Source organism: Meles meles, chromosome 1 (genome assembly GCF_922984935.1).
Source record: "Meles meles chromosome 1, mMelMel3.1 paternal haplotype, whole genome shotgun sequence".
Lineage (NCBI taxonomy): Eukaryota > Metazoa > Chordata > Mammalia > Carnivora > Mustelidae > Meles > Meles meles.
The window spans coordinates 150,142,653-150,166,366 of NC_060066.1; the positions used below are offsets into that span (position 1 = coordinate 150,142,653).

Sequence of the window (23,714 nt, forward strand, 5' to 3'; positions counted from 1 at the left end):
GCAACTCACATGGTATGCGTTTAATGTTATAAAGAAAGCCTCGTAGATGAGTCAATCAGCAAACACAGAGAATTACCAACACTGCTGACGTTTAGCACTCTGTCTAAAATAAGGTAAAGTGTATGAAAAGCATGAATCCACTATATATTTAGGTAAAATGTATTATTTCGCTGTTGCATGCTGAGATGTCCAGTGTGAAAAGAATTACATTAAAGTGAGATGTGTTTTTATAATGTGACTATGGCTCTGTGAGAGCTACAAAAACATTACCTCCTCTTTTTGATATACTTGGATACCTTTCCGAGAAATCTTTAAAACCTAGCTTTTTGTGTTTTTACAGTTGTCTTTAATACTTTAATCAAAAATATTTGTTTCATCTTTATTTCAGCTTGCTACTATATCATCTACTCTCCAATCTTATCAAGCATTCCCTAGAACTGGGCTCAAATGAAGGTAAGTGATTTTGATATTGCTTTTCTCTTTCCTTGGATTCTTTGGCTGAAAGGAGACGTCAATTAAAACTGGTATTTTATGGACTCTGAAAAACAACCTGAGGGTTTTGAAGGGTCAGGGGTGGGAGGTTGGGGCAACCTGAGGGTTTTGAAGGGTCAAGGGTGGGAGGTTGGGGGAACAGGTGGTGGGTAATGGGGAGGGCACGTTTTGCATGGAGCACTGGGTGTTGTGCAAAAAGAATGAATACTGTTACGCTGAAAAAATAAATAAAATGGGAAAAAAAAACTGGTATTTTAAAAGAATAGCTAATTTTTTGGAAGCTGCTTGGGGACTTTCAAGAAAATGAAATGTGAAGTCTTTGAAAATATTCTGAGGAGAAGGCTTGTAACTTTTGCCTCTGGCTTCTAACCATGGTTTCTAGGCTTTTGAACCTAGAAAAGCAATGAGCCTGTTTCTTCTGTATTATTCAGAAAAGTTAACTGGATTGATTTTCAATAGATATTAACTTTTGCCTATGCCTCTAGAGAATCTTGCAGGTTCTGATAACAACTTGGCAAGGCATCCGTCATTTATACAGGAGCAAGTCAAAATAATACCAAGGTATCACACTTCTCTAAAGTAAAGTAAATTCGCCCCAGGACTTCAAGTAAGATGCTTGACTCACAGCAGAGTCCATACTGACGGCAGGTGCCTTTGACAGATTGAACGTGTGAAAGGAAAGTTTTAACCAACTGGAGATACCAAGCACACTGATTTCTGCCCAAGAGTTACCTGAAATAATTTATTTCTTTTTCATATGTTCCCTAAGTTTTGTTGATAATTACTAGATCAGTTCTTCTGAAGACAATACTTACTATGTTTTGTTTGTTTTTATGCATACCACACACACACACACACACACACACACACACACACACACACACACACATTATAACACATGGCTTTTCCTGGGCATCCCTCTACCAACTTTGCAAGATGAAATAGTGAAACACTGAAAACATTAAGGATCTAGAAGAATCTCTATTTTTCTTTCTTTTCTCACTTTAAGTGTGCTCTTAAAATACACATAATTTCAGTATCTCTTCATGAAAGAAAGCAGATATAATGAGGGTATTATCCTTCCTAAAAGAAAAATAATTCATGCCGCTCTAAGAAATATACTACATGCTATTGGAAACTTAGTATTTTCAAGAAAAGAAACAGAAGCCTAAAAATATAACTAAACTTCAAAAGCCCTTGTGACAGCATGACTGGTGTTATATAACCTTCCTTGATCTCCCATAAATAAAAGAATCATTTCTGCAAACCTTAGAGGTAAGAGCTGCAAGGTTTAAATTTTAAAAATGTTCATTTTAATGAAAACTCTGAGAAAACATAAGTAGTGTGGGGGATTAATGGGAGATTTGGCTTTCTGTTGTACTCAGTACTAGACTTGTGGATCCTTGCCAATGAGTAAAGAGCACCTGTCAGGTATTTATTTAGTTAAAACATTCTAACCATTATTTAGCTCATTTATTAAGTATGTTGGAAAGTCTCTGGGGCTGCATAAGACATTTTTAAAACTATTGTCAGGGTAATAGTGCCAATGGAAATTCAGTGTTTGAAGGAAGCTGCAGTGTAATATCCCTGGACCTCTTTAATGGGTTTCCTCGAGGACTTGTAAAGCTCCTTTTGTATAAATGGACTACTTGCATTAACCTATAAAGCGAAATGTTTGGCTTGCATCTCTTAAAAAAAAAAAGGCATATGGATGGCAAATTTGGATGCTGTTATAAATTGGGGTCATGTACTCAGACAGATAATGAAATGAATATTATCATTTTGCACTTACTCGAGATTGTAGAATTATTGAAAATAAGGAGGGAAGAGAGAGAAATCAAGTGATGGTATAGAAAGATGGTCTCTGGTAATCAGGCTTCTTACTATTCATTTATTTTTCCTTTTTCTTTCTCTCAATTATTTTACATCCCATTTTCTCTACATAAAATTCAATAGATACTAAAAGATGAGCCAGAAAGTTTACAATTTAGATCTAAGATATCCACTCGCTCTTATAATTCAGCTGTGGAACAATGAAATTTAAGCAAGTATTTGGAAAATACAGTGAAACAGAAAAGACATTTTCAAAAATACATCTGGGAATGGAATAAATGAATAAATAAGTCTTACTGCCTTCAATCAGTATTTTTATTATACACTTATTTATGTTGTCCTCTGTGGAGGATTATTCTACTTTAACTCTCTGTTTAGTTCATTACACTAATATCAAGGCACTATATACACTGGCATTGGACATGAGCCAGAGAAAAGTACCTCATATCTAGTAATCACTCAATAAGTATTTGCAAATAACCAGATGAAAAATAACATGTTGGGTGAGGTAAAATCTCTAAATCTGTTTCATGTTCAGACCTTTAACTGTACCCCAGACAAGTATGCATATTCCTTAAATTCAAAATGTCTTCAGGCACCTGGGTGGCTCAGTCAGTTAAGCGTGTCTGCCTTTGGCTTGGGTCATGATCCCAGGCCCCTGGGATGGAGCCCAAACCCCACATCGGGCTCCCTGTTCAGTGGAGAGTCTGCTTCTCCCTTTGACCCTCCACTCATTTGTGCTCTCTCTCTCTCAAAAATAAATAATTTTTTTTTTCAAAATGTCCTCAAAAATACAGTCATCGTCCCCTCCAGTAATTTCTTCCCCTGTCTTTTTCTTCCCCTGTCAGTGAATAGAATCGTATATATCCAGTAAAAATGTCATCTGACTAAGAAACAACAAAGATGTCATTCTCCTTTTCAGTATTGGCCCCCAATTTCCCTCTTCAGATGCGCTCTCTCATCATTTCTCATCTTGGTTACAGTATCTGCAGCCTAGTAATTCTTCCTGATTCTGTGTTTGTTCTCTCTTAACATTCTCTCTCTTGTACAATGAACATAATCTTTCAGAAATACAAAGCAAGGTATGACACATTCCTTCTTAAGTATTTATTTAAATTCCCATTACTTGCAAGATAAATTCTAAGCTTATTTGTGCAGCATGTAAGACCTTTGAAGAGCCAGTCTTTAGCTTCAATCTTCCCTTTTTCCCCTTTCAATCTTCTAGCTTCAAATCCTCCCTTTTCTCTCATACTCATCAAATCAGTCTGTAGAAGTCTTTGCAAAGTGACTTCCCTTGACAGGGTGCCACTGCTCAGCTAGCCCCCTCTGCTTGGAAACTGCTTCTTGTTTCTTCTCCCATCCAACCTCGCTAATTTCCACATCACAGCTCAGCTCACCTCCTTTCTCTCAGTTCTCTTTGTCTCTCTTTCTATCTCATCAGGAAGACTTCCATTCGGGATGTAGCCATGGTTATTTATCTGTATAGTAATAGTATTAATAGAAAAAATAATTAATATATACTAAGAACTTACTCTATCATGGTTAGTGCTGAAGTCCTTACAAGCACTATCTCATCAAAAAATACCAAAATTATATGACCTAAATAGTTTTATCATCATTTGAGTAATTAGGTGAAATCAGTGTCTTAACACCTAGCACCAGAATTTCACTTATGAAGGCAACTTACTCTAATCAGCTAAGAGATCATAAAGGACTGAGTGGTGGTGGGAGCCCAGATAACAAAATATGAGGGTAGAACTTCTCATAAAAGATGGGAAGACGTAAGTGTAAGTCTTTCCGAGCTGCTCTGTTCTGAGCCTGTAAGTCCCAGATCAGGATACCAGCATGGATGAATGAAGGCCCTCTTCCGTGTGTGTGTGTGTGTGTGTGTGTGTGTGTGTGTGTATGTTATTATCATCTAGTACCACCATATAAGCATTAAAGTGTTTCATGAGATAAGAAATTAGTATAATTAGCTCCCCTCTGCCGCTAGTGAGTGCGCGAACGAGAAAGGAGGAGGGTGCTCCAGGCAAAAGCGCTGCAGATGCCATTATCCTCTGTTTCTCTGCTGCTGCAACCTCGATGTCTTACCTACATCCCTTTTTCTTGCGGCCTATAGGCTACTGCAGCACTAGGGTGTCAGTTGGTTCCGCCCAGAACCTCAGTTCTGCTCTGCAAGGATATATAATACCTGATTGGTGTGTCCATTTAATACAAGAAAATGGAAACTGAACAGCCAGAGGAAACCTTCCCCAACACCGAAACCAATGGTGAATTTGGTAAACGTCCTGCAGAAGATATGGAAGAGGAACAAGCTTTTAAAAGATCTAGAAACACTGATGAGATGGTTGAATTACGCATTTTGCTTCAGAGCAAGAATGCTGGGGCAGTGATTGGAAAAGGAGGCAAGAATATTAAGGCTCAATCAAGGTCAAGATGGCGGAGAAGTAGCAGCCTGAGATTACATCAGGTAGCAGGAGATCAGCTCGATAGCTTATCTAAACATTGCAAACACCTACAAATCCAACGGGAGAGCGAAGAGAAGAAGAACAGCAACTCTAGAAACAGAAAATCAACCACTTTCTGAAAGGTAGGACTGGCGGAGAAGTGAATCTAAAACGACGGGAAGATAGACCGCGGGGGGAGGGGCCGGCTCCCGGCAAGCGGCGGAGGAACGGAGCACAAAATCAGGACTTTTAAAAGTCTGTTCCACTGAGGGACATTGCTCCAGGGGCTAAACCGGGGTGAAGCCCATGCGGGGCCAGCGTGGCCCCAGGCCCCGCAGGGTCACAGAAGGATCGGGGGTGTCGGAGTGTCGGAGAGCTCGCAGGTATTAGAACGGAGAAGCTGGCTGGAGAGACAGAGCCGAGGACTAAACTCTCAGCTCGGGGTTACCTTGAACTGGTCGCGGGCTGGGTGAGCTCGGAGCGCGGCTAGAGGCTGGGGATACGGGAGTGATTGGGTGCTGTCCTCTGGGGGCGCACTGAGGAGTGGGGCCCCAGGCTCTCGGCTCCTCCGGGCTGGAGACTGGGAGGCCGCCATTTTCATTCCCGTCCTCCGGAACTCTACGGAAAGCGTTCAGGGAACAGAAGCTCCCAAAAGCGAACCCGAGCCGATTACTTAGTCCGGCTGCCGCCGGTAAGGGCGGTGCAATCCCGCCTCGGGCAAAGACACTTGAGAGTCACTACAACAGGCCCCTCCCCCAGAAGATCAACAAAATATCCAGCCAGGACGAAATTCATCTATCAAGGAGAAAGCAGATTCAATTCCTAAGACAGCAGAGCAATTCCAGAGGAGGAGAAAGCAAAGCACGGAACTCATGGCTTTCTCCCCATGATTCTTTAGTCTTGCGGCTACTTCAATTTTTTTTTCTTTTTTCATTTTTTTTTTCTTTTTTCTTCTTCTGCTAAATTTTTTTTTAAACTTTTACCCTTTTCTTTTTTAACATTTTTTGACTAGTTCATCTAAATATATATATTTTTTCTTTCTTTTTTATATTTTTTATTTGTTTTATTTTTTAAATTTTTTTTCTTTTTTTTTTTTTTTCTTTTTTTTTCAGAAGCTGTTTTTATCCCCTTTCTCCCCCCCACAATTTGGGGTCTCTTCTGATTTGGTTACAGAGCATTTTTCCGGGGTCTTTGCCACCCTTTTAGTAGTTTATTTGCTCCTTCATATTCTCTTATCTGGACAAAATGACAAGGCGGAAAAAATCACCACAAACAAAAGAACAAGAGACAGTACCGAAGGCTAGGGACCTAATCAACACAGACATGGGTAATATGTCAGATCAAGAGTTCAGAATGACGATTCTGAACATTCTAGCCGGGCTCGAAAAAGGCATGGAAGATATTAGAGAAACCCTCTCTGGAGATATTAAAGCCCTTTCTGGAGAAATTAAAGAACTAAAATCTAACCAAGTTGAAATCAAAAAAGCTATTAATGAGGTGCAATCAAAAATGGAGGCTCTCACTGCTAGGATCAATGAGGCAGAAGAAAGAATTAGTGATATAGAAGACCAAATGACAGAGAATAAGGAAGCCGAGCAAAAGAGGGACAAACAGCTAGTGGACCATGAGGGGAGAATTCGAGAGATAAGTGACACCATAAGACAAAACAACATTAGAATAATTGGGATTCCAGAAGAAGAAGAAACAGAGAGGGGAGCAGAAGGTCTATTGGAGAGAATCATTGGAGAGAATTTCCCTAATATGGCAAAGGGAACAAGCATCAAAATCCAGGAGATGCAGAGAACCCCCCTCAAAGTCAACAAGAATAGGTCCACACCCCGTCACCTAATAGTAAAATTTACAAGTCTTAGTGACAAAGAGAAAATCCTGAAAGCAGCCCGAGAAAAGAAGTCTGTAACATACAATGGTAAAAATATTAGATTGGCGGCAGACTTATCCACAGAGACCTGGCAGGCCAGAAAGAGCTGGCATGATATATTCAGAGCACTCAACGAGAAAAACATGCAGCCAAGAATACTCTATCCAGCTAGGCTATCATTGAAAATAGAAGGAGAGATCAAAAGCTTCCAGGACAAACAAAAACTGAAAGAATTTGCAAACACCAAACCAGCTCTACAGGAAATATTGAAAGGGGTCCTCTAAGCAAAGAGAGAGCCTAAAAGTAGTAGATCAGAAAGGTACAGAGACAATATACAGTAACAGTCATCTTACAGGCTAATAATGGCACTAAATTCATATCTCTCAATAGTTACCCTGAATGTTAATGGGCTAAATGCCCCAATCAAAAGACACAGGGTATCAGAATGGATAAAAAAACAAAACCCATCAGTATGTTGCCTACAAGAAACTCATTTTAGACACGAAGACACCTCCAGATTTAAAGTGAGGGGGTGGAAAACAATTTACCATGCTAATGGGCATCAGAAGAAAGCTGGGGTGGCAATCCTTATATCAGATCAATTAGATTTTAAGCCAAAGACTATAATAAGAGATGAGGAAGGACACTATATCCTACTCAAAGGGTCTGTCCAACAAGAAGATCTAACCATTTTAAATATCTATGCCCCTAATGTGGGAGCAGCCAACTATATCAACCAATTAATAACAAAATCAAAGAAACACATCAATAATAATACAATAATAGTAGGGGACTTTAACACTCCCCTCACTGAAATGGACAGATCATCCAAGCCAAAGATCAACAAGGAAATAAAGGCCTTAAATGACACACTGGACCAGATGGACATCACAGATATATTCAGAACATTTCATCCCAAAGCAACAGAATACACATTCTTCTCTAGTGCACATGGAACCTTCTCCAGAATAGATCACATCCTGGGTCACAAATCAGGTCTCAACCGGTATCAAAAGATTAGGATTATTCCCTGCATATTTTCAGACCACAATGCTCTGAAGCTAGAACTCAATCACAAGAGGAAAGCTGGAAAGAACCCAAATACATGGAGACTAAACAGCATCCTTCTAAAGAATGAATGGGTTAACCGGGAAATTAAAGAAGAATTGAAAAAATTCATGGAAACAAATGATAATGAAAACACAACAGTTCAAAATCTGTGGGACACAGCAAAGGCAGTCCTGAGAGGAAAATATATAGCGGTACAAGCCTTTCTCAAGAAACAAGAAAGGTCTCAAGTACACAACCTAACCCTACACGTAAAGGAGCTGGAGAAAGAACAAGAAAGAAACCCTAAACCCAGCAGGAGAAGAGAAATCATAAAGATCAGAGCAGAAATCAATGAAATAGAAACCAAAAAAACAATAGAAAAAATCAATGAAACTAGGAGCTTGTTCTTTGAAAGAATCAATAAGATTGATAAACCCCTGGCCAGACTCATCAAAAAGAAAAGAGAAAGGACCCAAATCAATAAAATCATGAATGAAAGAGGAGAGATCACAACTAACACCAAAGAAATACAGACAATTATAAGAACATACTATGAGCAACTCTACGCCAACAAATTGGCCAATCTGGAAGAAATGGATGCATTCCTAGAGACATATAAACTACCACAACTGAACCAGGAAGAAATAGAAAACCTGAACAGGCCCATAACCAGTAAGGAGATTGAAACAGTCATCAAAAATCTCCAAACAAACAAAAGCCCAGGGCCAGACGGCTTCCCAGGGGAATTCTACCAAACATTTAAAGAAGAACTCATTTCTATTCTCTTGAAACTGTTCCAAAAAATAGAAACGGAAGGAAAACTTCCAAACTCATTTTATGAGGCCAGCATCACCTTGATCCCAAAACCAGACAAGGATCCCACCAAAAAAGAGAACTACAGACCAATATCCTTGATGAACACAGATGCAAAAATTCTCGCCAAAATACTAGCCAATAGGATTCAACAGTACATTAAAAGGATTATTCACCACGATCAAGTGGGATTTATTCCAGGGCTGCAGGGTTGGTTCAACATCCGCAAATCAATCAATGTGATAGAACACATTAATAAAAGAAAGAACAAGAACCATATGATACTCTCAATAGATGCTGAAAAAGCATTTGACAAAGTACAGTATCCCTTCCTGATCAAAACTCTTCAAAGTGTGGGGATAGAGGGCACATACCTCAATATTATCAAAGCCATCTATGAAAAACCCACCGCAAATATCATTCTCAATGGAGAAAAACTGAAAGCTTTTCCGTTAAGGTCAGGAACACGGCAGGGATGTCCATTATCACCACTGCTATTCAACATAGTACTAGAAGTCCTAGCCTCAGCAATCAGACAACAAAAAGAAATTAAAGGCATCCAAATTGGTAAAGAAGAAGTCAAACTATCACTCTTCGCAGATGATATGATACTATATGTGGAAAACCCAAAAGACTCCACTCCAAAACTGCTAGAACTTGTACAGGAATTCAGTAAAGTGTCAGGATATAAAATCAATGCACAGAAATCAGTTGCATTTCTGTACACCAACAACAAGACTGAAGAAAAAGAAATTAAGGAGTCAATCCCATTTACAATTGTACCCAAAACTATAAGATACCTAGGAATAAACCTAACCAAAGAGACTAAGAATCTATACACAGAAAATTATAAAGTACTCATGAAAGAAATTGAGGAAGACACAAAAAAATGGAAAAATGTTCCATGCTCCTGGATTGGAAGAATAAATATTGTGAAAATGTCTATGCTACCTAAAGCAATCTACACATTTAATGCAATCCCTATCAAAATACCATCCATTTTTTCCAAAGAAATGGAACAAATAATCCTAAAATTTATATGGAACCAGAAAAGACCTCGAATAGCCAAAGGAATATTGAAGAACAAAGCCAAAGTTGGTGGCATCACAATTCCGGACTTCAAGCTCTATTACAAAGTTGTCATCATCAAGACGGCATGGTACTGGCACAAAAACAGACACATAGATCAGTGGAACAGAATAGAGAGCCCAGAAATCGACCCTCAACTCTATGGTCAACTAATCTTCGACAAAGCAGGAAAGAATGTCCAATGGAAAAAAGACAGCCTCTTCAATAAATGGTGCTGGGAAAATTGGACAGCCACATGCAGAAAAATGAAATTGGACCACTTCCTTACACCACACACGAAAATAGACTCCAAATGGATGAAGGACCTCAATGTGAGAAAGGAATCCATCAAAATCCTTGAGGAGAATGCAGGCAGCAACCTCTTCGACCTCAGCCGTAGCAACATCTTCCTAGGAACAACGGCAAAGGCAAGGGAAGCAAGGGCAAAAATGAACTATTGGGATTTCATTAAGATCAAAAGCTTTTGCACAGCAAAGGAAACAGTTCACAAAACCAAAAGACAACTGACAGAATGGGAGAAGATATTTGCAAACGACATATCAGATAAAGGGCTAGTATCCAAAATCTATAAGGAACTTAGCAAACTCAACACCCAAAGAACAAACAATCCAATCAAGAAATGGGCAGAGGACATGAACAGACATTTCTGCAAAGAAGACATCCAGATGGCCAACAGACACATGAAAAAGTGCTCCACGTCACTCGGCATCAGGGAAATACAAATCAAAACCACAATGAGATATCACCTCACACCAGTCAGAATGGCTAAAATTAACAAGTCAGGAAATGACAGATGCTGGCGAGGATGTGGAGAAAGGGGAACCCTCCTCCACTGTTGGTGGGAATGCAAGCTGGTGCAACCACTCTGGAAAACAGCATGGAGGTTCCTCAAAATGTTGAAAATAGAACTACCCTATGACCCAGCAATTGCACTACTGGGTATTTACCCTAAAGATACAAACGCAGTGATCTGAAGGGGCACGTGTACCCGAATGTTTATAGCAGCAATGTCTACAATAGCCAGACTATGGAAAGAACCTAGATGTCCATCAACAGATGAATGGATCAAGAAGATGTGGTATATATACACAATGGAATACTATGCAGCCATCAAAAGAAATGAAATCATGCCATTTGCGACGACGTGGATGGAACTAGAGCGTATCATGCTTAGTGAAATAAGTCAATCGGAGAAAGACAACTATCATATGATCTCCCTGATATGAGGACATGGAGAAGCAACATGGGGGGGTAGGGGGATAGGAGAAGAGTAAATGAAACAAGATGGGATTGGGAGGGAGACAAACCATAAATGACTCTTAATCTCACAAAACAAACTGGGGGTTGCTGGGGGGAGGTGGGATTGGAGAGGGGGAGCGGGCTATGGACATTGGGGAGGGGAGGCGAACCATAAGAGACTATGTACTCTGAAAAACAACCTGAGGGTTTTGAAGGGTCAGGGGTGGGAGGTTGGGGCAACCTGAGGGTTTTGAAGAGTCAGGGGTGGGAAGTTGGGGGAACAGGCGGTGGGTAATGGGGAGGGCACGTTTTGCATGGAGCACTGGGTGTTGTGCAAAAAGAATGAATACTGTTACACTGAAAAAATAAATAAAATGAAAAAAAAAAAAAAGAATATTAAGGCTCTCCGTACAGACTACAATGCCAGTGTTTCAGTCCCAGACAGCAGTGGCCCCAAGCGCATACTGAGTATCAGTGCTGATATTGAAACAATTGGAGAAATTCTGAAGAAAATCATCCCTACCTTGGAAGAGGGCCTGCAGTTGCCATCACCCACTGCAACCAGCCAGCTCCCGCTCGAATCTGATGCTGTGGAATGCTTAGATTACCAACACTATAAAGGAAGTGACGTTGACTGCGAGTTGAGACTGCTGATTCATCAGAGTCTGGCAGGAGGAATTATTGGGGTCAAAGGTGCTAAAATCAAAGAACTTCAAGAGAACAAACAGACAACAATCAAGCTTTTCCAGGAATGCTGTCCTCATTCCACTGACAGAGTCGTGCTTATTGGAGGAAAACCTGATAGGGTTGTAGAGTGCATCAAGATCATCCTTGATCTTATATCAGAGTCTCCCATCAAAGGACGTGCACAGCCTTACGATCCCAATTTTTACGATGAAACCTATGATTATGGTGGTTTTACAATGATGTTTGATGACCGCCGTGGGCGCCCTGTGGGATTTCCCATGCAGGGAAGAGGTGGTTTTGACAGAATGCCTCCTGGCCGGGGTGGGCGTCCTATGCCTCCATCTAGAAGAGATTATGACGATATGAGCCCTCGTCGGGGACCTCCACCTCCTCCTTCTGGACGAGGTGGCCGGGGTGGTAGCAGAGCTCGAAATCTTCCTCTTCCTCCACCACCACCACCTAGAGGAGGAGATCTAATGGCCTATGATAGAAGAGGAAGACCTGGAGACCGCTACGATGGTATGGTTGGTTTCAGTGCTGACCAAACTTGGGATTCTGCAATAGATACATGGAGCCCATCAGAATGGCAGATGGCTTATGAACCACAGGGTGGCTCCGGATATGATTATTCCTATGCAGGGGGTCGTGGCTCATATGGTGATCTTGGTGGACCTATTATTACTACACAAGTAACTATTCCCAAAGATTTGGCTGGATCTATTATTGGCAAAGGTGGTCAACGGATTAAGCAAATCCGTCATGAGTCAGGAGCTTCAATCAAAATTGACGAACCTCTAGAAGGGTCTGAAGATCGGATCATTACCATTACAGGAAACACAGGGCCAGATACAGAATGCACAGTATTTGTTGCAGAACAGTGTGAAGCAGTATTCTGGAAAGTTTTTCCAAGACTAGTGAAGAACTGAAGGAGTCCTGCATCTTTTTTTTTTTTTTATCTGCTTCTGTTTAAAAAGCCAACATTCCTCTGCTTCATAGGTGTTCTGCATTTGAGGTGTAGTGAAATCTTTGCTGTTCACCAGATGTAATGTTTTAGTTCCTTAAAAACAGGGTGGGGGGGGAAGGGCGTGCAAAAACTAACATTGAAATTTTGAAACAGCAGCAGAGTGAGTGAATTTTAATTTTTGTTCATTGTTGGTGGTTTAAAAGAAAAAATTCCCCCCATGTAATTACTGTGAACACTTTGCTTTGTGGTCACTGTAACATTTTGGGGGGGGTGCGGTGGGACAGGGAGGAAAAGTAACAATAGTCCATTTGTCCCTGGCATCTATTCAGAGCAGTGTGCAGAATGTAATGCTCCTTTGTAAGAAACGTTTTATGATTTTTAAAATAAATTTAATGAACCTAAAAAAAAAAGAAATTAGTATAATTAGTATATATTTGAAAGTTACTGATCTATGTTGATTGCTTTGAATTTTTATTTACCTTTTCTCTGGACTGAAAGTTTGTGTTCCCCCAGAATTCACAGGTAGAAGCCCTAATCCCCAAAATTATGTTAGTTGGAGGTAGGGAGGTCAATGAAATTAATGAGACCATAAAAAGAGGAAGAGACAGGAGATCTCTCTCTCTCTCTCTCTCTCTCTCTCCCCTGTCTTGAGCATGCACCAGGGATCATGTGAGAACATAATGAAAAGAAGGCCATCTGCAGCCCAGGAAGAGCGTCCTCACAGACCTGTCAGCAGTTTGATCTTGGATTTCCTAACCTCCAGAACTGTGAGAAATAGATGCTTATTGTTCAGGCCACTCCAGTTTATGGTATCTTTTTTATAGCAGCCTGAACTGACTAAGATGGCCTTTATATAAATACATTTACATGTATATACATATATACATTTATCAGGCATTTAAGCTAATTATATTCTTTAAACAAATTGCATAGATTGACTCAAAAACTGTAATCCTCTAAATTGTGCATTTGTGAGCTATTACTGTGCCTTACTTGCTCCAGTCTTTAAACATACATATCTTAAGAGTACCTCAAATCTTAAGTATTTTTAACAACTCATAATGGACAAAATGTGACTTACTTTAAAAAGAATATAATCCAAAAAAACCCAACTTAACAAAAATAGAAAAATCTGTACACTAAGTAATAATCATGGAGCACTATAATATTTCAGAATAGATTGAGAAGTAAGATTTTTTAAAGGGAAGGTAGGAATTCTATAATATAGAGCTGCTACAGTCTACAGCTAATATTATCTTACTGATTCCTATTGCAAAAATGTTTTATATGTTTAGGCATAAACGGTAACTTCCATTATGTCTGAAATTTTGTCTGAAGCTGTGTTAGTCAGGCAATCCAGAAAAGTAAAACCAATTGGCTGTATCTATGTATATATAAAGAGATTTATTTTAAGAAATTGGCTCATGGGGCTATGGAGGCTGACGAGTCCAAAATCTGCAGACTGGGCTGGCAGGCTGGAATCCCAGGAAAGAGTTGATGCTGTAGCTCAAGTCTGAAGGGTGTCTGCTGCAGAATTCCCTCTTGCTCGGCACAGGTCACTCTTTTGTTCTATTCAGGCCTTCAGCTGATTGAATGAGGCTTTATGGGGTTATGGGGTACAATCTGCTTTACTCAGAGTCCATCAATTTAAATGTAGGTCTCATCCAAAAATATCCTTCCAGAAACATCCATAAGAATGTTTGACCACATATCTTGGCACTGTGGCCCAGCCAAGCTGAAATACAAAATAAAATATTGTAGAGGCTAACATCATTCACGTTGTGGCTCTTCTATAAATTATAGTACAATTGGAACATGAATTTACTATATAATCATTTCTTCATATGTGGTAAGAAAACACAATTAGCCATATAGTAGACATGGTTAACTGTACTTTATGCTAATCTCTGTCATCTGTTTGGCTCACCTAATTAACTCTGCACTCTACTTCAGATACGACTGTTCTACAGGAAGCCTTTGGGGAATCTTTTGAATAAACTTTGAGGACCTAAGAGAGGCAGATGAGCAGCAAATAATTGAATACCAAAGAAATCAAAGTGTTAGTTCTTTCCTAAGAAGAAGAATCTGTGATATTAAGACCAGTGATTGTTTAACAGTTACCCATTCATTTGCACACACGTATGGATACATTCTGCACTCTTTCTAAGTGCGCTAAATCATTGAAAGAAATCATAACCATCAGATGGAAATGTATTAATCATGTACAAAATGGTTTTTATCAGTCAGTTTATTGGGAAGCAGTTTGGATGAAACCTTTAGTTACTCATATCTAAGCCAGTTTTTTTTTTTTAGAATGTTTTGTTTTGTTTTGTTTTGAATTGTTTTAAAACCATTTTTAATCTTTTATTATAAAAATTTCAACTGTGTCTCAGTGAAGAATAGTTTAACAAATCCTCCCATAGCCATAACCCATATTCAATGATTAGGAATTCATGATCTATATTGTTTCATGCATAATCTCCCTCCTTCTCCCACCAACTCAGACATCATATTATCCATAAATATGTCCATATACATCTCTAAAAGACAAGAATAAACCAAAATTATTAAAGGGACCATGATGCAATTATTACAAAGTTAGCGTTAATCTTTTAATATTATCAGATTACTTTTTCAAATTGCCCTTTTTCATTTTATTTTTCTACTTGTTAGTTTGTTTGAAAAAGGATCCAAACTACTCGGTCTGCATTTGATTGATTTGTCTCTTAGCTCTCTTTTAATCTACAAATTCCACTCATTTTTTTTATTCTGCAATTTATTTGTTGGGGAAACTGGTCGTTTCTCCTATAGAGTTCTTATGTTCTGGATTTTGGTAATTGAATCCCTATGATGTTGTTTAATGTGCTTTCATTCTTTATATTTCTGGTAATTCAGTCTTGAGATTTTATCTGTTTCAGGTTCAACTTTAGGTAAGAATGCTTTGTTGAAGGTGTATACTTTCATTAGGAGATAAATAAGATCTACCTCCTTGCCTTTTCTTGTGTTTGTTAGCTACAGATTGATAATCATTGCCTGAATCCAAATTTTGTTAGGGGCAAAATATTCAGGAAACTTAATTTTCCACTACATAGAAAACTTACTTTTTGTCGCCGAGCCCTTGTATCTACACTAGAGAACATATGGATGCCATTAAGATATAGTAATTCATTCATTTATTAAACAGAATGCATTGAAATCTTATTAAATGGAGGGCACTGTGCTAAGCACTGAGTGTACAAAGATGGCTATGATACAACCCCAGCTCTTAATTAGCCAATAGGCTGGGATCTGAACTAGATACATAGGTAAATGTATTGAAATAAGACAATCCTACTATCTAGATATATGTAAAAGGAGAAAGAGTAGCTTGATACATAACTAACCGAGAGGCAATTTTGAAGATCTTATTGCTCTGTATACCTAAGATTCGCTGTGGGCTTTTTGTTTCAATAGTTTTAAAATTTTATTTATTTATTTATTTATTTATTTATTTTGAAAGATTTTATTTATTTATTTGACAGACAGAGAGAGATCATAAGTAGGCAGAGAGGCAGGCAGAGAGAGGAGGAAGCAGGCTCCCTGCCGAGCAGAAAGCCCGATGCGGGGCTCGATCCCAGGACTCTGGGATCATGACCCGAGCCGAAGGCAGAGGCTTTAACCCACTGAGCCACCCAGGCGCCCCTAAATCATTTTAAAATTTTAAAGGTAATTTGGCTACTTTATAAAAAATTGAAAAGTTATTTAAGTGCCCATATATTCATCCAACAGTACAACTGTTCATCATTTTGTTGACAGCTTATTGCACTTCTATTTCTATATAGCTAAATCTTAATACATGTACTTCTGTATCCTGCTTCCTCACTCCCCCCCAAAAAAACTTTATATATATTAAGTATTACCTGTTTTGCCAATAGCTTTAGATCTATCATTTTATTTTTATTTTTTTAAAGATTTTATTTATTTATTTGACAGACAGAGATCACAAGTAAGCAGAGAGGCAGGCAGAGAGGCAGGCAGAGAGAGAGAGAGAGAGAAGCAGGCTCCCTGCTGAGCAGAGAGCCCAATGCAGGACTCAATCCCAGGACCCTGGGATCATGACCTGAGCGGAAGACAGAGGCTTTAACCCGCAAGCCACCCAGGTGCCTCAGGACTATCATTTTAATTGGCTAAATAATTGATATCCATTTCAATGAATTAGTTATATGTCATTCAATCATTTATTTGTCGTGTGTGTGCACGTTGACTCCAGTTGCTCACTTTTATAAATAATATTGAAAAAAACATCTTCTTGTATGTAACTCTTTTCACATTTTCTATCATTTCTTTTTGAGTGTGACAAGAAGAAAAATTCTTAAAGCAAATGTTCTCAATGTTGTTGTATTTCTTGATATGTATTTCCAAGAACATGTAGAAAAGTAATTTTAATTTTTTAAATAATGTGAAATAAAATTCACTTCAATTTATTTAGTTGCAAATGTTATTATATTTCAAAGAATTTGCTAGCTCAAGAGGCAGGAATAGTAAAAAAATTAATAAATTTGTATGTATTAGTAAATACATAGTGCTGTCTTTTTTTTTTTCCTTTCAATACATAGTGTTGTCTTAATTCCTACTATGTTTTTGAGGAAAACCTCCATGCCAGTGCTCCTCAAATTCATTTCCTTTTTAAATATATATCCTTGGGGCACCTGGGTGGCTCAGTGGGTTAAAGCCTCTGCCTTCAGCTCGGGTCATGAACCCAGGGTCCTGGGATCGAGCCCCGCATCGGGATCTCTGCTCAGTAGGGAGCCTGCTCCCCCCCCACCCTGCCGCCTGCCTCTCTGCTTACTTGTGATCTCTGTCTGTCAAATAAATAAATAAAATCTTTAAAAATAAATAGATAAATAAATAAAAAAATATCTTCTTTAAAGCAACAAACAAAAACCTTGAAACTCAGCTCTTCCATCCCTTCCTTGAGGAAACACTGATACTGACTGAGAAAATATTTTTTGAATTGTAGTGTCTAAGGTTTATATCATAAAAATAAATATTTTTTATATTTCAAATATAAAATTCAACTGTAATACTTACTAGGCTTTTTCAACTTATATACAAACACACACACACACACAAAATTAAAATATTTACTTCATGAAATAGAGCCCAGACTTTTAAGAATATGGCCTTTGGTATAGGCAACCTAAATACCTAAATTTAAATCTCCCTCTGCTACTTGATAAGGTTTTGGCTTGGGGCAGATTACTTAACATCAGTAATCTCAATTTCTTCATCTGTAAAATGGAAGCAAGGATACCTAACACCCAGTCTTGTAGACTAAATGAGATTTCTGAAATTGCCCAGTACAATGTCTTTCTCTAAATAAATGATGGCTTTTGTTTTTCTAAGCAGATTTCCTTTCTAAGGACAAAATAGGACAGACCGAGGTTACAAACGCCTTAAAGATAAAATCCCATTGTATTGAAAAGTTTCTAACTTTACTTCACTTTCTATCAGAATTATTTTAACAAATGTCTTACTTTATAGGGTTTTTCATCTTTATAGGAAAGAATATGTGAGATACTAACAATTATTATATATCAAAGTTGAGCCACTGAGTGTATTTTACTTAATTTAATCCTAAAAATTTCTGGAGAAGGAATAAGGTCTTATGCCTTCTTTTTATAAACAGGAAAACCAGATTTAGAGATTTTACACAATTTTTATGTTTCTACAGTGAGTAGAATTGAACCCAGTTTTTACAGCTCAAGGTCTTGGTCATTTGCTCTGTCATTTTGCAGAGCAATAGTGGAATGGGGTACTGTTGATAGACCTGAGAGGATACTGAATAGGGCCACATTGATGAATAATTATTCAGAATCCCACCTCTGGTTTATGGTTGTTAGGGATGCCCTCCCACCAGTCCCTGCTCTGGCTAGCATTTCTCTCTTCCAGGTTTAACAGAAATGCCTCTTTCTCAGGGAAGACTTCTACTGCCCCAACTGCTAGCCCTTACCCCAGTGGGCACACTGTTAACCCTGTATTATTGTCTCTTTCTTTCCTAATTAGCAATTTCTGCAGTTAACAAGTCTTTCAACAATTATTTGTTTAATGCTTAAAGCAGTCACCAGATTATGAAATCCATGACAGAAGATGATATAATTATCTTACTTAACTGTGGTCTGACCTGTGCTAGGTGCTATGTAAATAATTGTTCAATAAATATACATATAGATATATAATAATATACTTTTTAAGTTGTGTCTTTTTTTTAGTTATGGGAAACTAGGCAAATATATTTGGGTGTCATTACCCTATAGTATTAGTTTAGGTATACACAGATTCTATGAGACAGATGAAAGAATATGAAACCTAAGGAGTAATATCCCTTACTCAACACACTTGATTTAGGGGCATTTTAAGAGTATTGAATTTTTCCACATTATTGATGCCGTTAGGAGGTATGAGTTAATTAAATTCTATTTTCTTTCTTCTCATGGTTTGATTTTAGAGCAGCTACAAAGCAATGGCATAATCAGACTCAATGTTATCTGTCTCGTGGCAATCTGCAAAAGAAAATATATGCCAAATACCTCCCCGTTATAGCTGATGAGAAGAAGATGAACAAAAATTAAAACCTTATTATTATCTGGCATAGAAAGAAACCACTAATTAACCTCCAAATATATTTAAGAATTTAGTAGTATGGCACATATTAGCAAGGCACAATGCATGATAATTTTTTAAAAATATTCAAATACCCATATTTAAATGTTTGAGGGTATAGCATTTCTCTATTAATATGTCTTATGTTTTATCCGTATTAATGAGTGAACTTGGATTCTATAACTTGTATATACTTTTCTGTTCATATTATTAATTAAAAAAATGTTAATTGGTGAAAGCCTGTCACAGTGGATTAAGTACCAGTCCAAAACCCAGGAAATTAGGCTATGATATCTTACTGTGTGCCCTTCGGCAATTTTTGACTTGGGCATCAGACTTCTTTTCTACTAAGTGAGAAGTATTGGCATCTTAACAATATATACATATAACTTTGATAGAGCTCTAGTTCAAAAGCTGAAAACTGCTGGCCTTTGGGCCAAATGCAGCCTACAGATATGTTTTGTTTAACCTTCAAGTATTTCAAACATACTTGAAATTTAAAATTTTTTTTTGAAATAGCTGCCAAAATTAAAAAAAAATTTAAAAGGAGGGAAAAAATGGAGGGTTGCTTATGAAAGTCTGGATTTAAGGTTTCTTGTGAAAATTCAGAAGACACGGCAGCACTGAACCAACAATCATGTGGGTCCATTAGCTGAAACTGAAGACCCAAATAGCCCCGTTTAAATGGGTCATTTGCCATTGTCTCCATTAATCTGCTTTCTTCCTTATACCAAACCCAAGTGTTAGGTGGCAATCATCAACCCCCTTTTTCCTCTGGCTTTATTGTTTTCTTAAAAAAAATCTTTACTGCTAAAACATTTACATTGGTCACATTTCAGTTTTCTACCCTTGCTTTAATTAGAAGACTAAAGAATGGAATACAATCAAATCCTGCTAGAAGCTTATGATTCAATCAACAGAGAAAATTAAGTTTTCCTCAGAGTAGTTGATAACCCATACCCCAATAGAATATCATTATTTTGTGTGTACCTCCAACATCTTGAAACACAGAGTTCCTGTCTCTGCTTTTCTGGGTTAATGTCTAGTCATGCCTAATGCTGTGTTCCTAATGAGTCTTATTTCCTAGGGTAATATTCCCTGCCCTCTTCTTCTGAATCCTTCTCTGTGGGACCCCAAAACACAGTTCCCTGTCAGATGACTTGAAATATGTACTTGCATTTTAGTAGTGACCTTTGCAATAAACATTCACTTTCCCATTTGACAAACCAACAGTGAACCAACTTCAAGTTCAAAACCTACAGAAAAATGTTGCCATCTAAACATGAAAGAGTAACTCTAAAGCTGAAAATTTCCTTTAGTGAGTTATAGAGATTTCCCAGGTGCCTCAAAGCACACCACAAAGACACATACCTCTTCTAGCTAGAAGTACAGCTTTATGTTCTTTAAAGTGAAATGGAAAAGTAAGGCAGAATATTTTGCTTGACGCATCCCTACCATTGAGATAAGCTTTGTTTAAATGCCCAGAATAATCTGGAGAAACAAGTCAGTTCTCTTCATTCGTATATTCACGTTTTATAGAATGACTAACTATTAGAACTGAAAGAGACACCTTCGATGTTGTCTGGGCCAACCCTCTCATTTTATCCATGAGGTAACTGAGGTTCACCAAGGTTAAGTGCTTTGCTGACAATCATTTATTCTAGCAGAAATGAAGGTCGTGACTTCTAGCCTTGTGTTCCTTACATCGTGCTACCCAACTTCTTAATGAATGTGAAGAAAGATGTGTATAGTTTAATCATCTCTCCATTGACAGGCTGGCATGAAAAGAGAGAAGGCCACATTTCTTAACATTGGGCAGAGGGTTTGGCTAATGTTACCCTCTCCATCAAAGAGAACACTGGCGACTTTGAAATTATCACAGCAGATCTCATCTTAGTCTACCCCTTTTTCCTTCATTGTGAATGAATGAGAGCTTCAGATTAGTTTATTTTAATTAGGATTTACTTTAATTGAGTAAGGACAGGATTAAAGCTTACCTTGGGGGGAAAAATAAAATATTCTTTATCAATTACCATGTAGTTTTTTTCCAGAGAATTCTGTTTCTTGTTATTAATAGGAGGAAGGGGATTGTTTTCTAGGACTAGTAACTGGAACAGATGTGCTTTTCAAGGTTGGTGCTTTTCTAAACTCTTCAGATAAAAGCAGAAAATTCATATGAATCTCATTAAGTGTAAATATGCTTGTCTTAAGTAAACTTTCAGCTGTTACCTTGAAGTTGAAATAGACTTCTGAGTTCAACTAGTTAATAAGGGCTTGATTGGAGTAACTTAGATTTTAATTTTAATTTTAAGGTTATAAAAATGTAAAGAAGTATCAGCTTCATGTTTAATTGGATCCTTCAAAATGCTCATGCTGACTGGTCTGTTATTTGATCCATTTGCTTTGAAAAATCCATTGTATTTGGAGATGGATGTTTGGTTTTGTTGCTTTGTGGTGTTTCTTTCCTGTATTTTTTTAATTACCTTGCATGTTTTATGCTAGTAACATGGTGCTATGTCATTCTTATTAGTGTTTGCAAGTTGAATCACAGATGTGTCACAAATTCTGACAGTAAATAATTGAAGTATTTAAATAAACTTGTGTCTATGCTACAGTTCTCTGGTTGAACAAATTTGTAGAGCAAGATTTTATTCTGATCTATAATTATAGCTGCCAGTGACTGGCATGATCCTTACTGAGTCACATGAATTTACACAGTAAGCAGCCATCTGTAGAAATTTTCATAGTACTTCATCTGCAGTGCTATATATCACATGGGAATTCTGAAACTACCCTGCCCACTAAGGGGCTTTTAATACCACGGATGTAGTCTTACAACTACGGATAAATTGACTTTTTTTTTTTTAAACCTTACTACAAGCTTGCCTAATGATCTAAGAAAAGTGTACAACATTTGGACCCCTAATGACAGAACACTTGGTAAACTGAGAGTCTTCTTTGTATTTTCTTTAAAAAGAAAATGTCCTTGGTCCTCTGTTGAATAACTTAACAAGGCCTATAGAGTATAATGGAATTCATATTACTTTCTTTGAAAAAGATAAATATCCTTTCAATATAGTTGCAAACTATTCTCAATCTGTCAGTATTCTATCTTCAAGAAAAAATAAAATGATATTCTGTTATTGCTGCGTAAGGCTGATCTAAAAAAAGGTAGAATTATTTTAACATCCATAACAGAGATGTTAACAAATGGTTGAAAAGTGTTTTAGCCCCCAGATTGTTAATTTATATAATATTGTTTAAATTACAAGCATAATCCATGCAAAAGTTATTTAAAAATTAGAAGTGAGCATGACATTATTTTAAGCAATAGTTCATTTATGGGACATTAAACAATTAGTAAAAAATACTAGCTCAAATTATTCAGAGCTGCTCAAATATCATTAACTTCAAGTGCTCCTAAAACATAAAAACTTCAGCCTCTGTAGTGAACACTGGTAGCTTTTGAAGTTCATGGCTGGGGAAAATATTTTATATTTATGATTTACCCATTTCTGTTTTAGGTAGAGACCCTGTATTGTATTTATAAAGAAAGAAAGGAAAAGAAAAAAAAGAACATATCAAAAAGAAATCCCATTAATAGCAGACTCAGGAACTGGTAGTATTAGCTGTTTAGTTGAGGGATATAAATATAGGATAGAGAATCCTAAAATTTTACCCTTTAACATTTTAAAGAGTGATTTCCCATTATACTTAACATTATAATGCCCCTTCCTACAAGTCCTTTTCATTTAGTGAACCACTCAGAGTGCTCCCATAAAGAACTAAAGAATCTAACACAGAAAAGTGACTAAGAAAAAGGTTTTCAAAGCAAAATACGTGGGCAAAAGAGAGAACTGTCATAGCATGTCTCCACTACATAATTTTACCAGGAATGTATAGAACCTACTGAATAACTGCGTTGTCTTGCCCTGAAAAGATATTTGAGCTGAACAACTTAGAAATTACAACACTAGCAGGTCAGAAAGAGTACCACTTAAGAAAACAGCAGATCATCATATTGCATAATTACTCTCTCTATTAAAGCTGTCCTGGGTTTGTTTGTTACTAAGATTTAATTCCCCAAAAAAGAATTGGCAAATATGCTTAAATTTTGTATCATGTAGCAGATATATTTAGAATTAGTAATATAGTATCAACTACTTTCCAATTCAGTGTTGCTGAACTATGAGTAATTCATCCTCGCTTGATTTTTACCAGCTTGAAGTAATCACTGTAAGAAAACTCAATAGAAAAAAAAAAGAAAAAAAAAGAAAATTCAATAGATATTACATTCAATCAAAAGTTTAAAGTGATTCCACAACTGCATGTCCAAAAATTATTGGGGTCTACCTAGAACCATGGGAGAACAGGCTTACTGGTAACTAACTTGCCCAGTGCAAGAAGAGTAATGACTATATCTAGATACAAAGAGTCTCAAGATTGCAAATAAGTCATCAACTTTTTCTCTAAACCATTAGTAAATTTTCAAAAAGAAACAACAAAATTCATTTTTTTCCTTTTTTTTTTGAAATTAACATATTATTTCTTTCAGGGGTACAGGTCTATGATTCATCAG

General features: G+C 37.5%; 1 protein-coding gene across 1 annotated transcript; it reads left to right on the forward strand.

Moving 5' to 3' along the window:
- Positions 1-4,387: 4,387 nt before the first annotated feature.
- Positions 4,388-12,876, forward strand: LOC123936654 (heterogeneous nuclear ribonucleoprotein K-like). The gene is given in 3 exon segments (XM_045997126.1): positions 4,388-4,744; positions 11,244-12,362; positions 12,364-12,876. Coding segments are annotated over 3 exon segments (1,398 nt in total). The 5' UTR covers positions 4,388-4,546; the 3' UTR covers positions 12,445-12,876.
- The last annotated feature ends 10,838 nt before the right edge of the window (positions 12,877-23,714 follow it).